Source organism: Phodopus roborovskii, unplaced genomic scaffold, assembly GCF_943737965.1.
Source record: "Phodopus roborovskii unplaced genomic scaffold, PHOROB, whole genome shotgun sequence".
NCBI classification, from domain to species: domain Eukaryota; kingdom Metazoa; phylum Chordata; class Mammalia; order Rodentia; family Cricetidae; genus Phodopus; species Phodopus roborovskii.
This window is the reverse complement of record NW_026126571.1, coordinates 312,443-337,839: the sequence shown is the minus strand read 5'-3', so window position 1 is coordinate 337,839 and position 25,397 is coordinate 312,443. Positions and strand designations below refer to the sequence as shown.

General features: G+C 49.5%; 1 protein-coding gene across 23 annotated transcripts in view; it reads right to left on the bottom strand.

Annotated features, from left to right (window-relative positions):
* Positions 1-1,101: 1,101 nt before the first annotated feature.
* Positions 1,102-25,397, bottom strand: part of Dysf (dysferlin) — a 183,464-nt gene continuing 159,168 nt past the window's right edge. For all 23 annotated transcript variants that reach the window (XM_051203114.1, XM_051203124.1, XM_051203126.1 and 20 more), the window contains 14 exons: positions 25,156-25,284; positions 24,792-24,947; positions 23,339-23,430; positions 21,851-22,021; positions 21,002-21,144; positions 18,856-18,995; positions 17,794-17,882; positions 17,465-17,560; positions 16,908-17,049; positions 12,791-12,890; positions 9,138-9,316; positions 6,482-6,591; positions 5,192-5,339; positions 1,102-1,332 (listed from right to left, as the gene is read on the bottom strand). In XM_051203114.1, coding sequence (XP_051059071.1) covers positions 1,294-1,332; positions 5,192-5,339; positions 6,482-6,591; positions 9,138-9,316; positions 12,791-12,890; positions 16,908-17,049; positions 17,465-17,560; positions 17,794-17,882; positions 18,856-18,995; positions 21,002-21,144; positions 21,851-22,021; positions 23,339-23,430; positions 24,792-24,947; positions 25,156-25,284 — 1,734 coding nt within the window. In that variant the 3' untranslated portion in view covers positions 1,102-1,293. The remainder of the gene's footprint in view (positions 1,333-5,191; positions 5,340-6,481; positions 6,592-9,137; positions 9,317-12,790; positions 12,891-16,907; positions 17,050-17,464; positions 17,561-17,793; positions 17,883-18,855; positions 18,996-21,001; positions 21,145-21,850; positions 22,022-23,338; positions 23,431-24,791; positions 24,948-25,155; positions 25,285-25,397) is intronic.

Here is a 25,397-nt window from a genome sequence, read left to right as displayed (position 1 = left end):
TTCCCCTGTCTACAGAAACCACCTCTATTCCATCCTCCTCTGTGTCTCTGATTCTTCCAAACTAGTGACTTCTTCCTCCTTCAGAAATCCTCAGGGCATCCTATGAGCAAAGCTACCTAGCCCACTGAGGTTGAGCAAGCATTGCTTCCTCTCTGATCCCTCCAAAGGCTACCTTCTCTCCTGACACACACTGTTGGACACAGCATAGACCCAGCAAAACCTCCTCACTATGTGGGACCTTCCCAAAGAGCCTGTAGCCCTGTCCCTGCTCTGATTTTTGGGTGAGGTGTGTCCCTGGCTCTTGGGCTCAGGCAGCAAGCTTTCTGGGCCCTGGCTGCCAGGTTCTCTTGGCCCAGCATGAAGCAAGAGTAGCAGGGTACCACCTCCATCATGTCAATCCAGTGGCGCCTCAGCCTGAATCCCACACCCCTGGGAGGGTCAGAGGAGGGATGGGTAATGGAGGGATGTGGGGGGGGGGGGAGGAGGGGGAGATCCCTTCAGGGCCCAGGGACCTGTGCCAGGGGAATCAATTCACAGTAGGAAATAGGAGAAGGCCCCTGGTGACAGGAAGAGGCAGCCAGTGTTCCCTGCCCCGAGGCAGAGGCCTTGGAGCAAAGCCTTCCAGCTCTGCTTTTCTGAGTTCGGTTCTGCTGCTCCTGAGGATTAGTCTGGTTCCCGCAGGAAATTTCAGAACAATGCCAAGGCCAGGCTTCAGACCACAAGGAAAAGGTGTCTGGATCCAGAGAGATGTTTTAAGCAGGGCATGGAAGCAGAGAGGAGGAGCTGCAAAGTATGTATGACTGAGGTCAAAGCCAGAGGTCAGGCCACCCTCCCAGTGGAATGTCTTACCTGACCAATGATAGTCTCCCCCAAAAGGTGGGGACTCAAGCAGGGTAGGAGGAAGAGGAGTTCTGCAGAAAGGCAGGGACAATGATACTGGCCACTGGGTCAGAAATCAAGCCTTAAGGCCTCCTGCTCTAGCAGCTTCTACCTACAAATAGCTGGCCCAGAAATGACAATACTGCAATGGCACCCTGGTCTTCCCAGACAACCCCCTACCACCCACACAGTCTCCCACACTCAGGGACTGTAGACACATAGTAACATAATCCATGGTTCTGTCTGCTTTATACTGAGAGATCCAAGAGTTCATCCAAAGAGAAAACAATAATGAAAATAGGGTAATTCCAAGAACTCAGTGAGCATGCGCAAGACCACCAGGCCCCAGAGGAAGGGAGGAGAAGCCAGTCCAGGGCCAGGAAGCAGCCTGTGCCCCCTTCTCCAGAGCAGTCTTCAGCTAAAAGGCTTCAACAGCTTCATGGCAGCATAGTTCTAGGAGGAAGAGACAAGGATACAAACACGCGGTTAGCCCCTCAGGGAAAGCTGGGTGGGAGATGTTGTCCCTGGGGCTGGAGGAAAGCGGCAGGTAGGTCGTTAGGCTCCTGGATCGTTGCCACCTGACTGCAGCCTGCCTTGCCACCTACCAGCCCATGCCAGGCTCCACACTCCACACTCTACCCTGTGACACTCTTTTCCATCAAGCAAAGCTGACTCTGGCCATTTCCATGATTCCTAACCCCTATTCCCATATGCACAAACAGGCCCAGAGCTAAGCCGTCACCAAGACACTGTCCAGAAAGCCAGAGAGTGGGGTGTGGGCACATTGGACAACCCATAATAGGGGCTAGCATCAGAGATGGGTCACCCTCCACAAAGCCCTTCCTGTTGCAGGTCTGACAGGACCCTCCCCTCCCCACCACTCCTCCCAAAATGCCATGAAAACACACAACACAACACAGGGCTCTTAATTGGGACAGTATGTTCTCCAGCGCCGGCCTGGAAAGCCAACCCTGGAAACAAAGCCGGCCCTCCTTCCCCGCCAAATCACTTCTGCTGCTCCAATCTGGCCCTGCTCCCGGCAGGCTCAGAGGGGCCAGAGAAATCAGAAGTCCCCCACCCCCCACCCCCAGAGGACTCTCCAAGACAGTGGGGGTGGTCCTACAAGATGGGTGCCTTGCACTGGCTAGAACAGGCCCTCTGCCCCACATGGCCTAAAGCAGGTAAGCTGACAGGTCCAGCTTTCATGAGACAGGCCAGGTGATTAGGGACTTGCACAGACAGAGATGGGATTCTGGGCTGGAGCCAGGCCTTTAAGCAGAAGGTGTATACCCTAATCCTGCTGGGCCCTGGAGCGCCCTGGCCTGAATCCACATGCTCCACATGTTGCCCTGGGAGGTCAGTACATAAAGAAGACACTCAACGAAAATGAAAGGCGTGCAACTTAGCTACTGGAGCCCAGGTGCCACAGGAGACTCTGCTCAGAGTCCCCAAAAGTGTCCTTAGCTGTCTTCAAGAACAGGAAGACCCAGGCTAGAGGGGACTGTCTTTTCTTCCAGTCACAGCTCTGAGACCTAGGACAGCCACTCATGGGCACAGGGTGGGGCCCAGCTGGGCAGGGGCTGGGTAGATACCACAATAGCTGTGGTGATGACACCTGGGACATGCTCCTGCCCCCCAGGCCCTTAAGTAAGGGACTCAGCTTAACACACAGCAGCTCAAAAAGACAAACAAACCTGATCCAAGTCCAGCAGAAGCCTGGGGCTCACCTAGTCTAGGCCCTTCCACACACAAGGTAACACATACAAAAGTTGGATGGGAAGTGGGTGGAGTCTATGTTCCTAAGTTCAAGAACAATGTTCCCTCTCCTACAACGGGGGGGGGGGGTGGGGGGGGTACTCTATCCTTACTGCTAGAGGTCAGCTTCCTGCTGAGCCAGCCCAGACTCTGCATCCCTGAAGCTTCCTAGGGACACTGAAGCTGATACTCCTTGGACCGTACCTGGAGACACAGCTACACCAGCTCTGCTTTCTAACTCTCAGCCATAACCAGTGTCCTAATTACTACCTAGGGCACTGCCTCACAGCATCTCCTTTGTGGTCCCCAGGCCCTCTCCTCCTGAGCACCCCATTCTCTGAGTGAGAGAAGGTGACCTGAGCCAGGCCAGAAGAGGGTGCTATACCCCTACCTCGATTCCATAGCCCTAGATGGCCCAACTGCCCTGATCCAGGGTCACCTTTGGTGATAGCCCAGCCCACAAGACACTATACTTACCAGGCCACCCCCACCCCAGAAGAGGCCTGACTCTGACACTGTATTTGTTGTCCTTCCTTTCCTTAAAATGTCCCCTTACATGGCACAGACTTCAGCCCTTATAGCACGGACCCACCCAGGACCTCAGTCAGTTTGGCCAGTACACTGCAACTTCCTGCTCAATCCAGCAAGAATTGCAACAGGAGCCAGGAGCCAGGAGCCAGGAGCCAGAGCCAGTGCACAATGCTCAGACTGGGATCACAGCTATCAGCCAGCCTATTAAAGGTTTTCCTGCCACTGTGGCCTCAAAGGCAGCCGGGGCCTGAACAGCCAAACTGGGAAGTTCCCCCTGCAGTTACTTAAAATTTGTGCAGGATGGGCCCATTCAGGGTGATCTGTGGCCTTGACTTTTTCTCCCAGGAGGCAAGATGCATTGACAGAGGCAGCCCAGTGCCTGGCTCTCTATGGAAAAGGCCTTTCTGCCTATTCCCTCCTCCTGCGGAGAGTCCCAGAGCACACAGTACACCTAGGAATAGCTTTCCAAGCATCTTCTCTGGTCTGAGATGGTGACCAAGATGCCATATGGACTTCAGTGACAACCAAATCAAGCCACGGTCATGAGATGGCTGTGTGGCCCCTCTGGACTTGAAGGGATGATGTTAGAAGTTTGTGGGATATGGCTCAGCAGTGACAATGACTCCAAGTTCTATTCCCAATACTGAAGTCGGATAACTCATAATCACCTATAACTGGAGCTCAAAGAGATCCAATGATGCTCTCTTCTGGCTTCCAGGAGCATCTGCGCACATGTGGCATACATTCTCATAGGCACATACACATGCATGCACATAAATAAAAATAAATCCTTAAAAATAAATAGATAAAGCCGGGCAGTGGTGGCATGCACCTTTAATCCCAGCACTCGGGAGGCAGAGGCAGGTGGATCTCTGTGAGTTCGAGGCCAGCCTGGTCTTCAAAGAGAATTCCAGGACAGTCTCCAAAACCCACAGAGAAACTCTGTCTTGAAAAAAAACCAAACAATAAAATGAAATAAAAATCGATAAATAAAAGTGTATCTTTCCCCATCAAAAAAGAACATAAAAACTCTAGTGACAGCCCAGCAGTACTTCAGCACCTTCAAGACCTTAAGTGTCAAGAGACGCCAGAAAGCTAGGCATTTTCAGAGGCCTTTGGTAGCTGTGAAGGCCAGAGGCAGAGGACAGAAGCTAGCCCCACAACCACCACAGTGGGAGTCAAAGGACCAAGGACCAAGCAGCCCTGGATGGTATGTCTGTGGTGGTCCTGGTATCTCTTGGTCAGATGCCAGTTAACTTCTTACCAGATGGAAGGGACTCCAAGTGTTCACTCTGACAGTGAGGATACCAGATACAGTCCCTGCCCATTCCTACTTTCTCCAAGCCCCCACTCTATCAAGGTTCTCAGAGGGCCTACCAAGTGCTATCTTCTGTCCACCTCATACCTTCCCTTCCCCACCTAGCTCCACTCTACCCTTCAACAGGTTCCCCTGCCAACCTAGGCCTAAGCACGTTGTGTGAATTTCATCCAAACTGATCTTACTAAGGCTCAGAAAGCAAACGAAACTGACAAGCCTCAGGATGCTCCTGAAACTTACAAGATTCACAAACCTCTCCCACAAGGCTATTCCAGAGCTAGGAAGAAGAGATTCTCCAACCAGCAGAGCTTCCTGTGCAAGTCATGCAGATAGCTCCAGGAATGCCATTTCTGAGAGTCCCCAGCCATTATAGGATGGGCTTTTCAGTGGTACAACTGCCTCTGAATCTCACCCGCAATCAACTCCTTGGGTCACCAAGCTAGCTACTTGTTCACATCTCTCGAGAAAAAAAATCACGCAACCCCTCCCCTCTGCCTGTCCCTTAAGAGCCCATTCTTAGGCACTTGCTCAATAAGTAAGGATCTCCAAGGGACAAGGCTTTGTCTCCCTACCAGATAGGGGACACCAAGAGCTGGGTTCTATCTCCTCATTGGAGCAGGTCACTGGCTGCCACCACATTCCGGGAACACATAAAAAACAAGAGACTCCCTTAAGCAGCATCTCCCCACATGAGGCCCGCTCACTTACCGGGAAGGAGTAGACAAAGATGGCCAGGAAGAGCAGGAGGATGAAGAGGATGATGAAGAGGGTGATGGCACACCGGAAGCGGCGCCACAAGATGAACTTCATAGTCTTGTACGGGGAGGTGAACCACAGGAAAGAGGTGTCAGGACGCCTGGAAGTGAGATCCTAGGGGTCAGCAGAGCTCCTCTGTAGGATCCTCCAGCCCCTGCTCTCAGTAGACTGGCTATGGGAAAGAAGCACCCAGCCTCCATGCCCTCCGTCCCTCCTCCCAGAGCCTCTGTGCCTGTGTTCTGGGTGCTGCTGAGCCCCATCTTGCTTGTGGCCCTCTTTCCTTCTGAACCCATAACTCAGCCAAGAGCACTTGCTTGGGAGTGGGGCTGAGCTTCCAGGATGCTCTGTTTGGTGAGTGAAGGTACACTGGCCCCCAGATAAGCCAGGCTGGCTGCCCCTGTGTACATGGCTGGACATTGGGAGGTGGAGAGTAGAGAAGCCAGAAGAGACCACTACACTTACTCACTCCCAACAAAGACAAGCAAAGTGCTCCCTTCGATCAGTAAAACAACTCAAAGAACACAGAGGGCTTTGTGTCTCAGCCTTGGCCTTTGTAACATCTGCTGGCCTTGTAACATCACTGGGGCTTAGGACTTCTTCCTGTGTCCGTCAGATCCCAGCATACTGGAATAAAGAGAGCCTCTTCCTGCTCTCTAACCCTACAGCATGGGGATAGCACTGTGATAAAGTGAGCCACCATGGTAGGTGGTGTCACAATACTGAATTCCCAAAGCACTGTCAGCAACTGTCCAGAAAGCTGGGGAGGGTCAGTTTCCCCTCTCCTGTTTTTTAGCTGGAATGACCTCATTTAACTTCATTGAGCTGAGTCTCATCTGTGAAATGGGAGCTTACTACCAAGCAGGGAGATTTCAGGACACTGGACTCTAATGTAGTATGCTTGACAAAACAAAACAAAAGAAAACAAACAAACAAAAACTCACAGGGAATAGCTTTTTATGGGGGGAGCACTTCTTTTTGCTTTGTTTGTTTTTGTGTTTTGGATTTTAGACAGTGTCTTGCTATAGCCCAGGTTGGCCTGGAACCCATTATCATCAGCTTCTCAACTGCCAGAATAACAGGCCTGCATCTTCTGCCTGGCTTATACCTGCTTCATGAATTAGTTAAAGAGCCCAGTGTTTGCTAAGGCTGTGTCCATGGCCTGCATCTCTCTAAACCACAGTAAAACTATGAACTGGTGCCTCCCAGATGGCGTGGGCCTGCATTCTGGGACAACCAACTGACCTTGGTTCCTCTAGCTTCGGATTCATGTTGGGTTCATCCCGACCCTGGCCAGCAGGTCGTTCCTCATGTTCACTCTCCGCAACGATTTCCAAGGTCATTTCCAGCTTGCCCTGTGAACATCAATGGAACCTGATTGGGGCCTCTGGCCAGTGACCCAGAGCAGAGCCAGATCAGAACAAACAGAAGAATTACTTTGTTATTTTAAAAAAAATGCAGGGTTGTGGGACTAGAGTGGTGAGTGGTTCAGCAGTTAAGGTGCTTACTGCTTGTGAGGGGAACTTGGTTCAATTTCCAGCTCACAGAAAGATGGTGATTCACAACCACCATACTGTCTTCTGACACCTACTGGACCCTGTATGCCTGTGGCACACATACACACATTCAGGCACAAACATAGACACACATCAAATAAAACAAATGCATCTTAGTTAGTGTCAGTTGCCTACTTCACACAAAAACAGAGTCAAATGAGAAAGACTCTCAACTGAGGAATTGTCTAGAAAACATTCGCCTTTGGGCACGCCTGTGGAGTATTTTCTTAATTGTCGGTTGACGTGAGTGACACTGTCCCTGGGCAGGTGGTCCTAGGCTGTATAATAAAAGGTAGTTGGGCAAGCCTGAAGAGACAAGCCAGTGAGCAGCACTCCTCCATGGCCGCTATTTCAATTCCTGCCTCCAGGCCTTGTCTTAAATTCTACCTTGGCTTTCCTCGGTGATGGACTGTGACCTATAAGCCAAATAAACAAACCCTTTCCTCCTCAAGTTGGATTTGTTCATTATGTTTTATCACAGTAACAGTAAAGCAAACTATGACAACACACACACACACACACACACACACACACACACACATTAAACATTGGGTTGTCCTAATAACAAAAGCATTCAGGAGTTATAGAGGTACATAAAGAAGAGGCAGTCACCCCATTTATTCTATGTGGAGACAGGTGTTCCCAGCATCCTATTTTACCATTTTAACCTCTCTATTATTTTAACTTATTTTGTTAATTTATTTTAAAGTGTGATGTGTGTGTGTGTGTGTGTGTGTGTGTGTGTGTGTCTGTGTGTGCTCATGCGTGCACATGAATGTGAGCACAGGTGGCTGAGGAGGCCATAAGAAGGCACTGGATCCCCCTGAGCTAGAGTTACAGGTAATTGTGAGCCAACCAATGTGGGTGCTGGGAACTGAACTGGGGTTCTCTAGAATAAGACTGAGCCATTTTTCCAGCCCCCTGTTCCCAACGTTCTTACTCATTGGAGCTGCAATTGTATAAGAGACTACACAGTGTACGCAGCTCCACAGCTTTTCACTTGGGGAGGCATTTCCCTATATAATTATATATTATTTAAGTTTGGTTTCTAATGATTACAAAGCATCCCATGGTTGGTTGACCATGATTTATTTAATAACCACTTGTTTGGGCTCATTTTATGTTGTTTTCAACTTTTTTAAATGAATAAATAATAGCACAACAAATATACCAGAACCTGAAGTTTTAATTTTATCCAGTTATTTTTTAAGACAAGAGTTTAGAAGTGGGATGACAAAGTCCAAGGGCATAGATACTGTTAAATACTGCATTATGTGGTACCCAATTGCTTCCCCACACAGTGGAACAAACCATGCATTCCCTGGCAGAAGGAAGTGAGGTCTGTTTCCCAAAACTTTACCAATATGAACATTTCTGGTTTGTTTGTTTTGTTAATCTAATTTAATAGACCAAAAAACATCTTTTAAAATAGTCCCTTAGTTACTAGGGAAATAACTCTCTCCTCGTGTGTAATGAGTGTCTAGGCTGTGAATTAGCTGTGTGTGTAGCTTCTTGCTGAGTTTCCCTCTGGGATGTATTTCTTATTGGTTATCACAAGTCTTTGTACAACAAGGATATTTTCCTTCAAGGGCCACTTGAGGGCTGGCCAGCAGCTCTCTCTAAGGAACCAGTCAGAAATTAACTTCCCTTCTGGAGCTGCTTTGTACTTCAGGGAAGGATTGTTCAACCTAGTCCTCCAGCCACCCCTTCCCCACCCACCAGAGCAGATTTGTCAGGCAAGAATAATCCCTGAGAGGGTCCTGCACAAACAGAAGAGATATGGCCTCTGTCCATCCAACAGGAAGCCCCAATCAGAGACACTCGGAACCAATCTCCATAAGGCCATTTGTCCAATTCAACAGGTCTCCCCTGCAACAGGAGCCTTGAAAGAGGAAGGCTGGAATAGGAGGAGGGGGACAACCTTTGAAAACAGAGAGGAGGCCCTGGGAGATGGCTCAGTCAATAAAGTGCTTGTGATGCAAGTCTTAGGAGCTGATCTAGGTACCCAGAAGCCACACAGAACTCCAGGCATGGTGATGTGTTTGAAATTCCAGGACTTGGAGAGCACAGGCAGGCTCCCTATGGCTTGCTGGCAAGACAGCCTAGCCTAATAAATGAACTGGAAGCCAATGAGAGTCTCCATCTCAAAAAACAATCCTGGCACCTGATTAGCAGGAGATTGACCTCTGGCTGTACCCTGCCCCCCAAACGTACACATACAAATTAGCATGCATATGTGCACACAGAGGAAAGGAATAGAGAGAAGGGGGAACAGTATGTGCCAGTGCCCCTGGTTCCATGGAAGAGACAGCCCATGCCCTCCACTGGGCTGGAGAGACACTCACCGCCAGCATCTTCTTCTCACCCTCCTCTGTCACACAGGGCCACCATCCTTTCACTGTCTTCTGCTCAAAAAGGGACACAAACCATTCAGGGTGGAAGGTGTCATCTAGCTGGTCCAAGGAGCACTTCTCAGCTGTCTTGGCTGGCTTGGGCATGTGGTTGAGATCCAGCTGCAGGGAGCCTGTGGCAGAGTAATGCTCTTAGAGGATGTAGCAATCACTGCCCATTTAGGGCCACTCTCGGTGAGCAGATTCAAGAGCTCATTGTCACCTCGTACACTCATGGCTCAGCCCAGGAGCTCCACCAGCTCCCCAGCTCCTGTTCTTTTCCTCTTGCTCTCTCCACACAGCTTTGCATCATCCACTCCATTTCCTCACCCTGAGCACAAATGACCACTTCTGTAATATGTCTATCTTCACACACCCCTAGCCTCCACAAACTCATCCATTCATTGACATAAAATGATTTTATCATTATATAATATATACATATATATATAATGCATACATATATTCATACACATATATGTATATATAACATACATATATACATACATATATCCTTATAGTGCAGGGTGTGTATGTGTGTGTGTGTGTGCACCCTTGAGTAAATATGTATGCTGATTAGATTTGTTTATTCCACTTGACACAAGCTAAGGACATCTTGGAAGAGGGAAACTTGATTGAGAAAATATCTCCATTAGAAAATACCTGTGGGCCATTTTCTTGATTAGTGATTGATATGGGAGGGCCCAACCCACTGTGGGCAATGCCACCCCAGGCAGGTGGCTCTGAGTTGTGTAAGAAAGCATGCTGAACAAGCCATAGGGAACAAGCCAGTAAGCAGCATTCCCTGTGATTTCTACTTTTGTTCCATGCCTCCATGGTCCTTCCAGCCATAATTTCCTATCTTGGCTTCCCTTGATGGTGGACTATAACCTGTAAGCCAAATAAATGTTTTCCTCTTCATCTTACTTTTGGTCATGGCGTTTATCACAGCAATTAAAAAGCAAACTAAGACAGGGTGTGGGGTGTGTATGCATATGTATGGGGATGTGTGTGTGCCTGTTCATATATGTAGAAGTCAAAGGTTGATATTCAGTACTGTGGTGGTTTGAAAAAAAAAAAATGGTTCCTATAGGCCTATAGGGAGTGACATTATTAGGAGGAGTGGCCTTATTATAGTAGGTGTGGTCTTGTTGGAGGAAATGTGTCACTGGGCTTTGAGGTCTCAGATGTTCAAACCAGGCCAGTGGCTCACAATTCTCTTCCTGATGCCTGCCGACCCTGATGTAGAACTCTCAGATACTTCTCCAGTACCACGTCTGCCTGCATACTGCCTTGCTTCCTGCCATAATGATAATGGACTAACCCTCTGAAACTGTAAGCAAGCCCCAATTAATTCCTTTATAAGAGTTGCCATGGTCATGGTGCTTCTTCACAGCAATAAGTCCTTAACTAAGGCAGGTGTCTTCCTTAGTAATTTTCCACCTCATTTTCTGAGACAGCAATTCTCACTGAACCTGAAGCTCAAAGATCAGCTGACTGGTCAGTGAGCCTGTCTCCACCTCCCCAGCACTGGAACTTCCGGCACATGCTGCCACACTCGTTTCTTTATGGGTGCTGGGGTCCGAATTCAAATCCTCATCCTTCTGCATAGAAAACATTTTACCCACTGCGCCACCTACCAACCCACACTAATTCTAATTAGTGGCATTAGATATAGTCATGTTACACATATTAAGAAATAAATAAGCTGGGCATTGGTGGCACACACCTTTAATCCCAGCATTTGGGAGGCAGAGGCAGGAGGATCTCTGTGAGTTAGAGGACAGCCTGGTCTACAAGAGCTAGTTCCAGGACAGCCTCCAAAACAATACAGAAAAACAAACAAACAAAATCAACAACAACAACAAAAACCCAAAAAGAAATAAATAAGCACTTTTTAATGAAAAGAAGTAAAAATTGTATTATATGTGCATTTTATACATTTATACATACATGTGCATGCATATATACGTGTGACGTGTACCTCCTATGTGTGAATGGGCTTGTACCCTCCTGACCTTAGACAGTGTCTGTCTACGTGGACATTTGCATTGCCAAACAGATGTCTGCAGATGGACTCTGTTCTGCTTGGCTTATGTCTCTTGGTGTCTTCAGGTTCTCCAGTGTGAGTGGTGATCCCCCCCCCCCCAGTATCCTTTTTTGGATTCATTGTTCATAGTTTACACTAGGCAGATGATCTCTCAAGTCTGCACACTTTCTCAGATTTGGAACACTTTTTCAGTCACCACTCAGGAAGGTTTCACCTAAGTTCTCACCTGTGCTCTCTATGAACAAGGCCACCACCAGGCCTAACCATTCATTGGCTTTTGCTGTTATTTTAAAAAATGCACATTCGTACATACAGACAAAAATACTCATATGTATAAAATAAAAACAAATCTTCAATTAAAAAAGAAAACCAACCACTCTGAGCATGTTCAAATCTAGAGTCAGGAGTTATACAACCATAGACCTCTAATTTTTCCAGCACCTAGAAAGAAACCTATGCTTCTGTCTATCACATAGTGCCCCCCAAGCTTCCCATTAGTGTAATCTTCCCTGCTGTGTGTGTGTGTGTGTGTGTGTGTGTACACACATGCATGTTCATGTTTGCGCAGATGTATGTTTGTGTGTACATGTGTCTGTGCCTTTAAAGGCCAAAACCTTGGATACTGTCCCTCAGAGAATGCCCACCTTGATTTCTCTGAGACAAGGTCTTCACTGGCCTGGAGCTGGCCAGTAGGCTATTCTGGGTACCTAATGAGTGTCAAGAATCTGCCTGTGTCTACCTCCCAGGCTCTGAGATCACAAGTAAGTACTACCACACCTGATTTTGGGCTTGAAGCCAAGGACTCAAGCTTGCACACCAAGTACTTTTCTGACAGAATCACCTCCCCAGCCCTCTTCCCCTCTTTACATCTGCCGGGTGTGGGCATTCCATAGATGTGGACTTATGTAATACTCATCTTTCCTCCTGTCACTTAGCATGTTTTCAAGGTCCACCAAATGGAGTCAGGAGCAGTTCCTCTTTTCTTCATGTACATGAACAATATCCCATGTATGGACAGACCACACTTTATCATCTTCCTAGTTTTGGTAGGGCTGTTACTAACCTGTTTCTCTCCCAGCACCTCCTGCTGGCTTCATACCACTCCTCCTTGTCTTCACACCTACCCTTTAGCCCAGCTCCCCATGCCTGAGCTTGGCTTCTCGGGCTGCCCAGCCAGAGCCCTGCTCAATAGGACAGTCTCTGAAGCACAAAGACAAACAGTGGCCTGACCCTCACAATTTCTGGCCTCTGTATTGCTAGATAGACTGGCAGGACTTGAGACCTCCCTGTCAGCAGTGAGACCAGGAAGCAAAGATGACCTGCACCCCTGCAATGGCTTCTGCCCATGTCCCTGCTCTTTCTCAGGAGTCCTACTGTCTAACATGGCTCAGGGATCACCTTTGCTAAGGACCCACTCCAGGGCCACCCTGATCTGACATTGTTCTGTGTTACATCCTTCACTTTCCCTGGGGACCCAGTAACCCTGACTCCTGCTTCTTGAGGGTCCACACACATGGCAGAGGTTCTAGGAAGCTCAGATGATAGAAATGAGACTTACCCAGAAAGTCATCAAAGGAGAACTTGTCATTGTCCCAAATCTGGAAGACCACACGGGCTGGGATCTTGCTCTCTGTCTTGTCAAGTCTCCAGAAGGCATCCTGACCCAGAGGACAATAAAGGAAGTAAGGTTAGAAAAATTCGTCCCAATGCCACAAACAGTGAAGCCCCTCTAGCCTGGAAGGCTACAAGGCAGAGGCGGTGGAGCAGTGTATCCCTGAGGGTCATGTCCAAGCCAGATCCCAGCAGGAGGAAAAGGAAGGGCCTGCCATTGTCAGGGGTGTGATAGCTGATTGTTCATGTCAACTTGCCACAACTTAGAATCACCTGAAATGAGAGTCTCAGTTAAGGAACTGTCTAGATTAGGCTGGCCTGTGAGCATGTCTATGGGGGAATTGTCTTAATTGTTCATTGATGTAGGAAAGACCCAGCCAATAGTGGGTGACAGGCACCATTCCCTAGGCTGGGTCCTGAACTGTCTTCCAACAACCTAAGAAGGAGATGCAAACTGAGAAACCCAAAGAACATAGAGTGTTCAAGGACACAGAATTTGGAGTAGCAAGCTGGGATTCAAACCCAGGCAATCAGGTACCAGGGTCCTTCACTCAGCCCTAAACTGGGCTTTGCACATGCAGTCTCTGGGATCCATGGGCTGGCAGAGAGCATCAGAGTGTACCCCAGCTGTCACTGGGAGGAAGCGAGGCATACCACTATAAGTAGCTGGCACTGAGGCAGGTCCCAAGATCCTCCCTCCCACTCCTCTAGCCCACTTCCCCCACCAGCCCGCAAAGAAGTTTTCCCTTCCTGCTAGAAGAGAAGGACACTTCCCTTCCTGACCTCTGTCCCATATCTCATGGGTCAGTTCCTTCTGGAACCAGACATCTTAGAGGTGTGGGACTGAGCCGGCCAATGGGTCTAAGCACTGCCCACCTGAAAGATTGTCACTGGGCTTCTCTGTTTATGGTGGATCTGTCTACCTGAGCAGGTAACATGCATAGGAAACATCCTGTGGGGTCAACCTGAGACATGGACCCATATCTCTTGGTACAAGCTGGGGGATTAGAGCTGGGTAGCCATGGAGATGGTTAATCTTCATTGTCAACTTAACAGTACTTAGAATAACCCAGGAGACACACAGAGAGGTGTGTCTGTGAAGGTGTTTCCAGGAAGGTTTAACGGGAAAAACACCCTCACTGCAGGAAGCATCCCATGGGTTGGGCTCCCAGAATGAATATAAAGCAGGAAATAAGGAGGGCAGCAGACTGCTAGCACCCCCTTCCTGTTCTGTGAATCTATTGCATCACTTCACATTCCCCATACTACAGAGCCACATCACTACGCCTTCCATGATGGACTCTTTAAACCATGAGCCGAAATAAACCTTCCACCCCTTACAGTCCTGTACCTGTCAGGTATGGTATCACAGTGTCACAGCAACAGCAACAACTAATGAACCTGTCAAACCAGCCCTGAACACCCTAGCCTCCACAGTCACACAGACCTCTCCAAACTTCCTAAGGGAAGACCGTGGTCACTGTCCACAAAGAGTGGTCGTCATGCACAGCGCCAAAGCCCAGGCCTGCTGCCTGCACTGAAGGAAAGCAGCCCAAGGCTGGCCCAACCACCCCTCTCAGTCTTTGCCTCTTGCTCAGCTGCCTGGCCCAGCCTCCTGCAGGTGCCTGCTTCCTCCAGCCAGCTTTTACAGCCAGCTCCAGGCTGCCTGCAGGGCCGCCAGCAACCTCCATTCCTCAGCAGGCTGGTTTACGGGCTCAGTAATGAGCCAGAGGTTCAAACAGCCCCTGGTGGGAGCAGCTGGTCAGGGGCTCAGCCCGGGGAATGAGCCCCCCAGGTCCCAGGCGCTCATTATGCTCCCGGCCTGGGCCCTTTTACTAGCTGTTTATTTGCAGGGTGGGGGTCTGCCTGCATGGCAGGCCCCAGTGGGTGTGCTGGACTCCAGGTGGGGAATAAGGCTGAACAACCAGCGGTGGTTCAAAAACACGGGATGAAAGGAGACCTTGTACTTTATGACAGTCTCGTCTGGTTAATGGGGTCCCTGGAGGGCCTGCCCCCCTGCCAGGGCCCAAACCTCATGGCAGAAGGCTGCTTGTACAGCAGAGCCTGGGAGCCCACAGCCTTTGCAGTCCCTGCACTCACCCACCCCATCCTGTCCTTCAGACCAGCTAACCAGTGCCCCACTGTGGGTGGCTCCACCTCAGGATCCACCCCTAGAAGTGCCTACTAGCCCTGCCATCCTCCTGCCTCCTGTCTCCAGCCATCCTCTGCAAGGGGACTTGTCTTCTCCTCCTCCCTAGATGTGTGTCTCCTCAGTCTTGGGCACCTTTCTCCTCTGCACCCGACTCCCTTTGTGGGTTCTCCCTTCTTCTACCAGGCCAACCACATTCTTTCCAGGTAGCCTAAACAAGTTATTCTGTTTGGACTCCCCACCCGCGTGAGTCACCCAGCTTTCCTTTCTTACCAGAGCCTTCAACAGAAACAAAACTCCATGGGTGCCAGAGCATGGTTACTCCAGCTGTTAGCCAGCATCTGCAACTGGGCTCTCAGAACTGCAGGTGACAATTCTTAGCTACCAGCTAGCACTCCCTCACCCCACCCCTCCTCCACTCCCTCTGTAGGCAGCCACATGTGTGTGCATGGGTTCATGTCTCTCATCATCATTACAGCTACTCCCCATTTTTCCATCCATCTCAAATCACTTGTCATAGTGCCAAATTCTCTTCTTACTTCACTGAAGGAAACAGGAAGCCCCTGCTCCAGACATGCCTGGCCACATCCCCCACCCCAATGTGGTAAAAAGGCTGTGGCCCCTCCCATTCAAGCAACCAATGTGTATCTCTGCCTTAATTTCCCCACCCAGGCCTACCCGCCCCCCTTGAAGGGTTCCCTGAGCCTTGGATATGGTGTGTACAATGTTCGATCCTTTCTGCTTTGCTCCTAGCCTTGCCCTCCCCACCAGAGCTAAAGGAAAAGCACTTCTGTATCTGACAAAGGCTCTCAGACAGGCACAGTACCTGCTTATTAGGGAAGTAAGATTGTAATATACAAGCCCCAAGAGAAGGCAAGCTCAAACTTATAGACAGCCTAGGCACTGCTGGACTTTACACAACTTTGCTGCTAAATCTGGCTTTCTTTTCTGGTGGCTCCTACTGCCATCTCTGAGTTGAAGAGACATCCCTATTTTCTTTTTTATGGCTTCTAAATGTTTGACAGGACACTGTTTTCTCTTAGGTGCAGGTGAGTCTGTGCACTAGGCTGGGCAGTCTCAGGCAAGGGAGATGCAATGAAGAGAATTCAGAGAATAAGAAAGCCAAGTACATTCAGAATTTCCTTCAAGGTAAAGCCACACTGCAGCCTGGAGAGACAGGTGTCACCGAGGCTGTAATTCCAGGAGCATGAGCTGCCTCTAGGTAGAAACCAAACCAATAGGACCTAAGCATATGCGGGCATATACTCAGTTAGTGTCAAAGGCGGAAGGGGGTTGAAAGCATCATTGGGCCCTCCTCAAGCCTTCCTGGCTGAAGACCCACATGATCCTATACCCGTGTATTGTGTTCTGCAGTTCTCATAGGATAGATCACTGAAGAGACCAATGCTTAGATGAGACTTTAATTTAGAGTTGACGAGAATCTAAACCACCCTCCTCCTCCAACACACACACACACACACACACACACACACACACACACACACACACACACACACACGGGCCAGTCCTGCCCTTCAAGGAGTACACAGCTGGCTCTACCCCTCTGCTCCTGTGATGGCCATGCTGGGCCTCCAGACTCTTCTGCCTCAGACCCCAGGTTCTGTATGTGTGGAATGGTGAGCTAGGAAGGGGCAGCAGCTGGACTTGAACTTGGCTGTGTGTTAGGTGTGTGCTGTGTGGTTGTGGGTCATCTTGGAACAGTAGTACTAACAGAAGAGGAAAGAGATATAGGATATAGAGATGGTGGCAACACCCTTGAGGGTAACAGAGATGGTCAGAGCTGCAGGGGTAGTAGAGAGGATGTAACCATGTCAGCTATAATGCTAAGGGTGAGGGAATCACATTAGTAATGGGAAGCCCCAAGAGCCTGGTCCCCACACCAAGGGCTACTCACCTTCTTGGCGACAGCACAGACTTGCTCAGCAGGCAGATAATCGAAAGGAAACACAAACCTCCAGTTGAAGTTGCCCTCACCACCCAGGGAGCGGTAGTGTACATCTGTCTTCTGTTTGTGTTCTTCAAACCCCACCATCCAGCTAGCCACACATGGAAGAGGGCAGTCTTCATTAGTCCAAAGCTCACAAATTCTAAGTCATTCCCACAGACCTCCACAACCAGGTGGGTAACCTCGACTTGGACCAGTGAAGAGTTGCGAGAGTGAAGGAACTTGGTAAAGGAAATCTCCATGGTGCCCATAATACACCACAGAATGGAACCATCTAATGCCTCATCTGGTCCCCGAGAACATCCTCAGTCCTTGACATTTAAGCTTAATGAAATTTGAGGGAAATTACGCCCCAAAGATGCAGACCATCACCCCCATGAGACCCTCCTTGAAGGGGTATCTTCTCCAACTCCACACCACAGATGTGCACAGAGAGCACCCCCAGCTACCCCTGGGAGCTAAGAGGTGCTCGGAACTAGCCCAGCTGAAAAATGATGGAATCCTACCCTTTCACATAGATGTCACTCATCTTCTCCCCTGTGAGGCTGAGGTCATCTAAGATCACATCTTTTGTGTTCCAGATAATACAACGCAGGAAAAACCTGTGTGGCGAAAGAGGTGAGAATGTATCTGCAAAGATATTCCATCAAAGGAGTGGCCAGCTCATCCAAGGAGTCCTTCTATCTGTCTGGCTGGACCCAGACCTAAACAAGCTATGTTCCAAGATCCCAGTGGCTCCAAATCTGTGTCCAACAAGCAACCTTCTTCCCCCTCTCCCACAGTTGCTGTGGCCCTCCTGCCTCCAGCCTCTAGCAGCTATGGCCAGGCCTGTTACCTTCTAGCTTTCCTTGGAGTGATATTGAAAGGAGGTCCAGGCCTGCCCAGCCCCTTCGGAAATAGGTCAATCCACATCTGTAACTTCCCCTGTAAAGAAATGAGCAGTTTGTTCATGTTTTATAAGTGTTTGCACTCGTGAGCGCGCGCGCGCACACACACACACACACACACACACACACACACACACACACACACACCACTTCACATTGCATCCATAGTTTCTGTTCCTGCCTAGTATACACACCTGGAGATCAGGCCAGAGGAAATGAACCTCAAGCCTGACTGCTTGGCTGCCAGAAACAGGCTCAGCACCCAGGAAAGAAGGGGCCCCAAACAGATAGGTGCCCAGGACCCACTACAGAGCAGAGATTACTACCCTCCAGGAGACAGTGATATGTTAACTGCAGCTCAGGGTGCAGAGAATGATGTATGCAATGCCACAGAGGGTCAAGGACCTTAGTCATAAGGATTCAGGATCCTGACAGAAGCTACCTTCCCTCCTACCTCTCTCTACAAACCTAAGAAGGTGCCAGCCCACCTAGGAAAGAGCTTACTTCTCGCAAAAGCATCCCCAGAGCTTCCCAACGTCTCTCCCCTCTCCTCATCCTGCACTGAGCCCACCTCCTCCAACCAGCCTGGCCACCAGTCTTAAGCTTGCTCTCTGTATTCACCTGCCTTCCAAAAGGGAATCCTCCAGCCCTCCTGCCCACTTTTGGTGGACCTTTGCCATTCTAGAGGTCCTGGATCTAGTCTGAGCCATCAACTGTAGCTCAGTACAGGATGACCTTCTGGTACTAAACCACTAACAATGGCAGGCAAAGGACACCCCTAGGTATGGTTGAAATGGAAAGGCTTCAGACAGCCAGGCAGGAAGGCAGGCCCACGTGTACCCAAAGCAAGGGCTAGCTTTGTTTCCCAGGCAGTAAAGGCCAGACTCTGTGAAGAAATGAGCCATGAAGAGAGTGACAGACCCCCATTGGTAACTTGACTGTTTTGGCTATCCTTGGGATGTAGCTCTCTGGGGTCCAAGGACTCCACAGCTCAAGGGACAAGGACTTACCTGCTCAATGTCTGGCTGCAGAGGACTGTAAAGAGGCCGGGACTCCACATGCTCAGGGACTAGGCCTTGTTGCTGAAGGACATGCAGAGCTAGGCGTTCCTCCACTGGCCCTAGATGTGGGTTCGGGAGTCTTCCAGCCTCTGACCCAGAGAAACAAAGGTGACTAGGGATGTGAGAGACAAGACAGCAGGGCTATCTTCCTCTTCCTGGGGCCTGCAGGGAATCCCTCTTCACAAGAGACCATCCCCACAAAGATGCACTTATGCCTCTCTTTCTATGAGGGAAATGCCACTGCCCAGACTCCAGGCTTCAAATACAGATGCCCGGTTACCATCCTTTCTACCAAGCCTCTTCTAGAAAATCTTACTTTCCATCCACACAATCTTCCTTGTCTTTCAAAACCCACTCATTCACCAGGTCTTAACTCCAAACTCTGAGCCCCAATGACCTGTATACCCAAATCTGGCATCTCATGCTGGTTCACAGAAAGTGTTCTGTGATAGCATAACTATACTCAGGGTCACAGTGAATGCTTCTGCAGAAGACCCGTGTGCCAGCACTTTTCACAGAAACATTAGCATGCCTGATCTCTAGAAGGACGCTCACAGCTGAGTACCACTGCCACCCCCATTTCACAGACATGAACCCTGCAGATGCCCTACACATGTGCATTGGGGCAGCTGGGGTCCTACTCAGTTAGAATAGGTAAGTAAATGCATGCTTCTTCTACCTCCTGTTTCCTATGGGACAGCTCCCCACTGCCAGATGACTCAGAGACAGGTGATATACATGGGAAGAAGCCAGAGGCCTTGGCTACAGGAGTACAGAAATAACGGATGCATATGCACTCATACACCCATGCACCCACGCACCCATGTACCCACTCATGTATAATATTGGGTCACTATTCTTTGGAGCCAAGCACACTGTCATATGGTGTGTGCTACAGGGCCAGAGTGTAGCCTGCACCCAGCTGGCTGGTGACTTTGAGAAGGTCATTAAGTACCTCTGGCCTCAATGGATTCATCTGTAAGGTGAGGCAGATGCTGGACCTCAGGATTTTATGACCTAGAGCCCCTGTGCTAAAGTTGCTAGCAGAGCAGCGGGTGCCCCTGGAGGAAATGAGACTCCCCCCTCAACCAGATGCACATTCTTAATGGCTGAGCCTGGCTCAAGCCCTGAGAGAGTCGGGAACACAGACCAAGGAGGAGGGGGTGGGGCACAGGCATCAAAGCCGTCATTTCCTTTTATAACCTCAGCACCAGCCCTGACATCAAACATAGCTGCAACAAGCAGGAGGCACAGGGCCAGCTGGGCCTGTAAACACCTCAGGGAGTTGGAACTGCTCTGGGTGGGCGATGTGGGAGTGTGGGCATCTCAGACACATGGAGAGCATGTGGTGAGGCATCGCAGCCACCACACTGGGCAGAGCTAAGGGCAAGCATGGGGTGTGGCAAGACCTGTTAACTGTCCTGGATGCTTAGGTGTAAGGAGTTGGAAATGTTCACCAAGGTCAAGCAAGCAAACTAGGGTAACTCAATAGCAAGATCCCCTCAGAGGTGAATATACCACAAGCTCTGACCATAGTCTGACCACGGAAGCCAAAAGGAGACAGATCCTGTCCCCGACCTCAGCTCTGCCTGCACATCGCCTTCTGTTGCAGTTTGCTTTCTTTAACAGTGATAAAACACTCTGGCCAAAAGCAACTTAGAGGAGGAAAGGGCTGATTTGGCTTACACTTGCAGGTTATAATCTATCATTGAGGGACAGTCAGCACAGAAACTGAAGCAGAAACCACAGAGGAACGCTGCTCACACACCCACTTTTTTCCACGGCCCAGGTCCACCTACCTAGAGATGGTGCCACCCACAGTGGGCTGAGCCCTCCCACATCAATCAAGACATTCTCTCATAGACTTGGCCACAGACCAACCTGATCTAGACAATTCCAACTGAGTCTCCTCTCAGATTACTCTAGGCCATGCCAAGTTGACAATCAAGGCTAACCAGGACACCCTCAGAAGACTTCACCATGGCTCTGAACCTGGCTCCACCCTGACCTCTGGCCTATAAGCTGGTACTTCTTTACTCTGCTGATATGGGGTGTGTCCACTTGAGCGTTTCTGATGAGACAAAGAGCAGCTCACCTATCTCCTCAATGGTGTATTCCTTATCCTGAAAGGTCACCCGGTCTGTCCGGTACACAGGGGCCTTGACCCTGTGCTGCTGGCAGAAGAGCTGGAGGAGCTGTGTGGGGCGGAGCTGGTCTCTCCACTGGTTTGGTCCAGAGCTAAGGTCCAAGTACAAGAGTAAGATGAGACACTCCAAGAACACAGATTGAGGAGCTTCCAGTAGCCTTTGTACCCCACATTCACACAACCCTGCCCACACTTCACTGTCATAGGCTGTGCCCTTCCTGATAGCTTAGCATCCCTGTTTCACAGATGGGAAAACAGAGGCCCAAAGAGCAAAGGACTAAAACATGAGTGAAACTGGAACTCAAGGGTCACACACAAATGCCTCTGGCAGTCACAGAACTCCCTCAGATGCATCTGACACGTGTGTTTCATACTAGCTTCTCCTTTCCTTCTCTCTATCACCCCTTCCTCTCTCCTCCCGGGTACCCAGACCCCTGCAGGCCTTGGTGCATGTCACAAGAGACTGAAGCCAGGTGTGGTGGCACACACATTTAATCTCACCACTCAGGAGGCAGAGGTGGGTAGATCTCTGAATTCAAGGACAGCTTGGTCTATCTAGTGAGTTCCTGGACAGCCAGGGCTACACTGAAACCCTGTCTCAAAAATAAGAGAGGGTGGGCAAAGCTGAATTGTGACAACATGATAAAGATCTGGATACACAGATTCAAATTCTAATGTCACCAGTTATAAGCCTCTGTTTCCACATTTGTGGGGTGGGTACAGCTGGGTTCCTCATTCAAAAAGAGAGCTCCTGGGCTGGCATCTAGCCGTAAGTAAGAATCAGCCTTGGGCACTTACACACAGTAGGTCTGTGGGAGCCCACAGCGAGCTCCAAACTTGGACAACAGCCTGTTCTCCAGGTCGATGACTGTCTCCCCAATCTTCTCATCCTTGGAGAGGCGGTCATAATCATAGAGTGTGATCTTCAGATCTTTCTCCAGAGGTAGGGTGCAAGTGAGCTCAAACATCCTGCAGGAGAGCCAGCAGCATCAGACACTGAAAACTCAGGGGCATCCACCCAACGGGGGAGTCAAGGGACAGCAGGATAAGGGCAGGAGATTGGAAGCCATCCTAGGGAGGTTACTCTCCTCAGGTCTGTCACTTCCAGAGCAAGCCACCCACAGTACAGATGTACTCGGCAGGCCTCTATGCCTCTGTGTTTGTGTGTGTGTGTGTGTGTGTGTGTGTGTGTGTGTGTGTGTGTATACATGTGTGCCAGGTTTTCCCAAACGGATCTGGCTGCCTAGTTCATGTGCCCCATAATGAACAGATGAATGAGATGGAACATAGCACTGACAGCCATGTTTCTGCCATGGCACCAGGAGACAGAGATAAGAAACTCCAAATGAGGGCATGTCCAGAACCTACTTTTAGGACTCCTAGGGCTGTACACCAACTTCCAAGATGGAATGGAAGGAGGGCTTATGGAAATGAGTCTTTGGAGTTCCTGTGGAGTCTACATGCACGCACACCCCTCCCCCCCCACACACACATGCATGCACTATCCCTGTGTCAGGTGCCAGAGCTCATGAAAACTCTTTCTCTCCACCCTCCATCCTCTCCTAAGCATGGTGGTAAACTGCTGCTGGCTAGGACTGTCTCTCTCCAAAAGCTGCAGCCAGAATGACCAAACATATGTCAGCATTGATGCAATGTGTTACTTGATACATGGGAAGACCAGGATTCCACAGGTGCTAGAGAAACAACAGCCGTAGGCTGCACACCAAAACACTCATGACCAAATTGCAACTCAGGTCCCAGGAGCCACCCACATACCACTCAGCCCTCTCCACTTGCTCTTAGAGTCTCCCATGCCCTGGCTGTCTTGGGTCTGACTACCCCCTAGCTGACCACCATAAAATCATGTGGGCACTAAAAGAAATATTGCTGGTAATGTGGCATCTAGGATGGACAGGGACAGTAAAGAACACTCATAAAGTCTCTTAGCTAATCATAGCATACCAGTGACAATGTTCATTTGGGCAAATGTACCACTCAGGTAAGATGCTAATGGGAAATTGGGGTGCAGGGTATATGGGAACCCTCCACTAAGGAAATTCATCTTATGAGTACTCTGTAGTCTCTGATCTTTGAAATACCTGTCTCTGTGCTTAGCAAGGAGCACCTGACAGGGTTTGAGTCTGTGCTCACAGACATAAAAGAGTCAAGACAAAGGTTCTTCCCCAGGAGACAGAGACTTCCTAAGTGGCAGCCACATCTGCCCACTAAACTGTGAGTTACCCATGCCAGCCCCTCTAGCCCAAACTCAAGCCACTTCCCACTTACTTTCCAAATACGGGCTCCAGGGTGCAAGGGATGTAGTTATCCTGGTCGCTCACCGATTTCTTCCCTATGGAGATCTTGATGTAAGGGTCACACTGGCAGACACAGAAATGTATAAGTAAAATTACTGGGTCAAGGTGTCTTTAGGGCTTCTGGCTTCCAATGTCCATCTGTGATGCTAATTGTGTCCTGTCAGGCCAGTGCCCATCCTCTACACCACATGACAACATACCACACTATACCACACCATGCCACATCACCCTATACTATACCTTACCATACCATACCAAACCACAAGGGCTAGTGTAGTGCCAAGAGGGCTTGAAGAATATAAGCCAGGATGACAGACTTACCCTGGAGGCCATCTGTGCTCCCCAGGCTAGGATTGTGACTTCTCACCTTTGAAAGGCAGTGGGGATGGGACACCACACTTCTGTCCCTGAACTTAGGGACACACTGGGCCTGAACCCCAGGAAGGACCCAGGCTTGGACCTCTAAACTCCAACCATCCACTGCTGCCTTGCTTTTCTTTCTCCATTTCCAACTCTTCTCTCTCTCTGACAGCTCCTCTCCTTCACTCCTCCTTCCTCCATCTCTGGCCAGGACTTAGCTCGTCTCTTACTTCAGACATAAATTTTAAAGGAAGATCTAAAAACCCAGTAATCCAGAGAAATTATATATTATTATGGTAGGTTGTGAGCTGGAGAAATGGTTCACAGGTAAAGAACTGGCTGCTCTTCCAGATTCTATTCCCAGCACCCACATGGTAGCTCACAACCACCTCTAACTCCAGCTCCAGAGTTGCTCCAATGATGCACTCTTCTGGCCTCTGTGGGCACCAGGTACATGTGTAGTATACAGGTATATATTTATGAACAAAATATCCATACACATACAATAATAATAATAATAATAATAACAACTTTTACAAAGTCAGTACCAACAGACTATCAGCATCAGCAGAATAAGCCTTCCCAGTTTCCCTGTGCCTCTAGCGCCATAGCCCATAGAAGGTACCAGTCCTGTGCCTCCCTCCTTGTACTCCTCCCCTCCAAGCACTAAAACCTTACCAGATTCAACCTGAACCTCTGCCCGCTTTACCACATGCCATAGCCCAGTTCTACCTGTGAATCGAGCAGGCAGCTTTCCTTCACCTATATTCCAGCCACTCTTAAAAATCCAGCTTCCTGTCCTTCCCGGCCTCCCAACGTTCATGTACCCACAAGGGTCCTTTTCCTTTCTTCAAGGCTACCCCACTTTTTCAGAGCCTCAAACAGACCCTAGCCTCCCTGACCTCCTGTGATTGCTCCTCACAAAGATGGCCCAGCTCCCTCTCAGCTCTGCAGGCATCTTTGGGTTCCCTGGCTCACTGTGGTCTTCCTGGAACAGAAACTTTGACTTCTTCAAGTCAAGCCTGCTATTGTTCTCAGGGGACCAAGGGTTCCAAGAATGTTACCTTGCCATTGGGGTCCTTGGGCTGTAAGCCAAATGCTCGGATGATGTAAATACGGACCAAACATTCCTGGGGACCCTGGGCAGCCAGCTGGTGGAATCGTCTTGGGGGCAAGGGGATGGCTGGATCTTCTGGGAGAGGATAAATTTGGAAGAGACCCTAAAACACATGGAGACCTGATTTTCATTTTTGTCATTATTGCCAATACTACTTCATTTCTGAGCACCATCACCAAGGAAACCATTGAGCCGAGCCACAAACACCCAATTCTACAGCAGCCACAGGGCACCAGCGGCAGCACCATGGTCACTTTTGCCACTACCCCTCCCCCATTCACTGATTGCTGTAACCCAAGTCAGGGACAGACCTTGAATTCTCCAATCACAGATGGATCTTCTGTCTCCTCCTGAGTCTTGCCCCGGTAGAGCTTGAACGTGTTACAAAAGTCCGACAGGCCCCCAAAAGCCTCCACATTCTCCAACTGTGTATCATAGACCTGTCATCGGAGTGAGAAAAGACTCAAGAGCCAGAAATTAGGGGAAGAGAAACATAAGAAACAGGAAAGGGAGAGAACAGTCAGTGTGAGTGAAGGAAGAGATGGGACAGTGG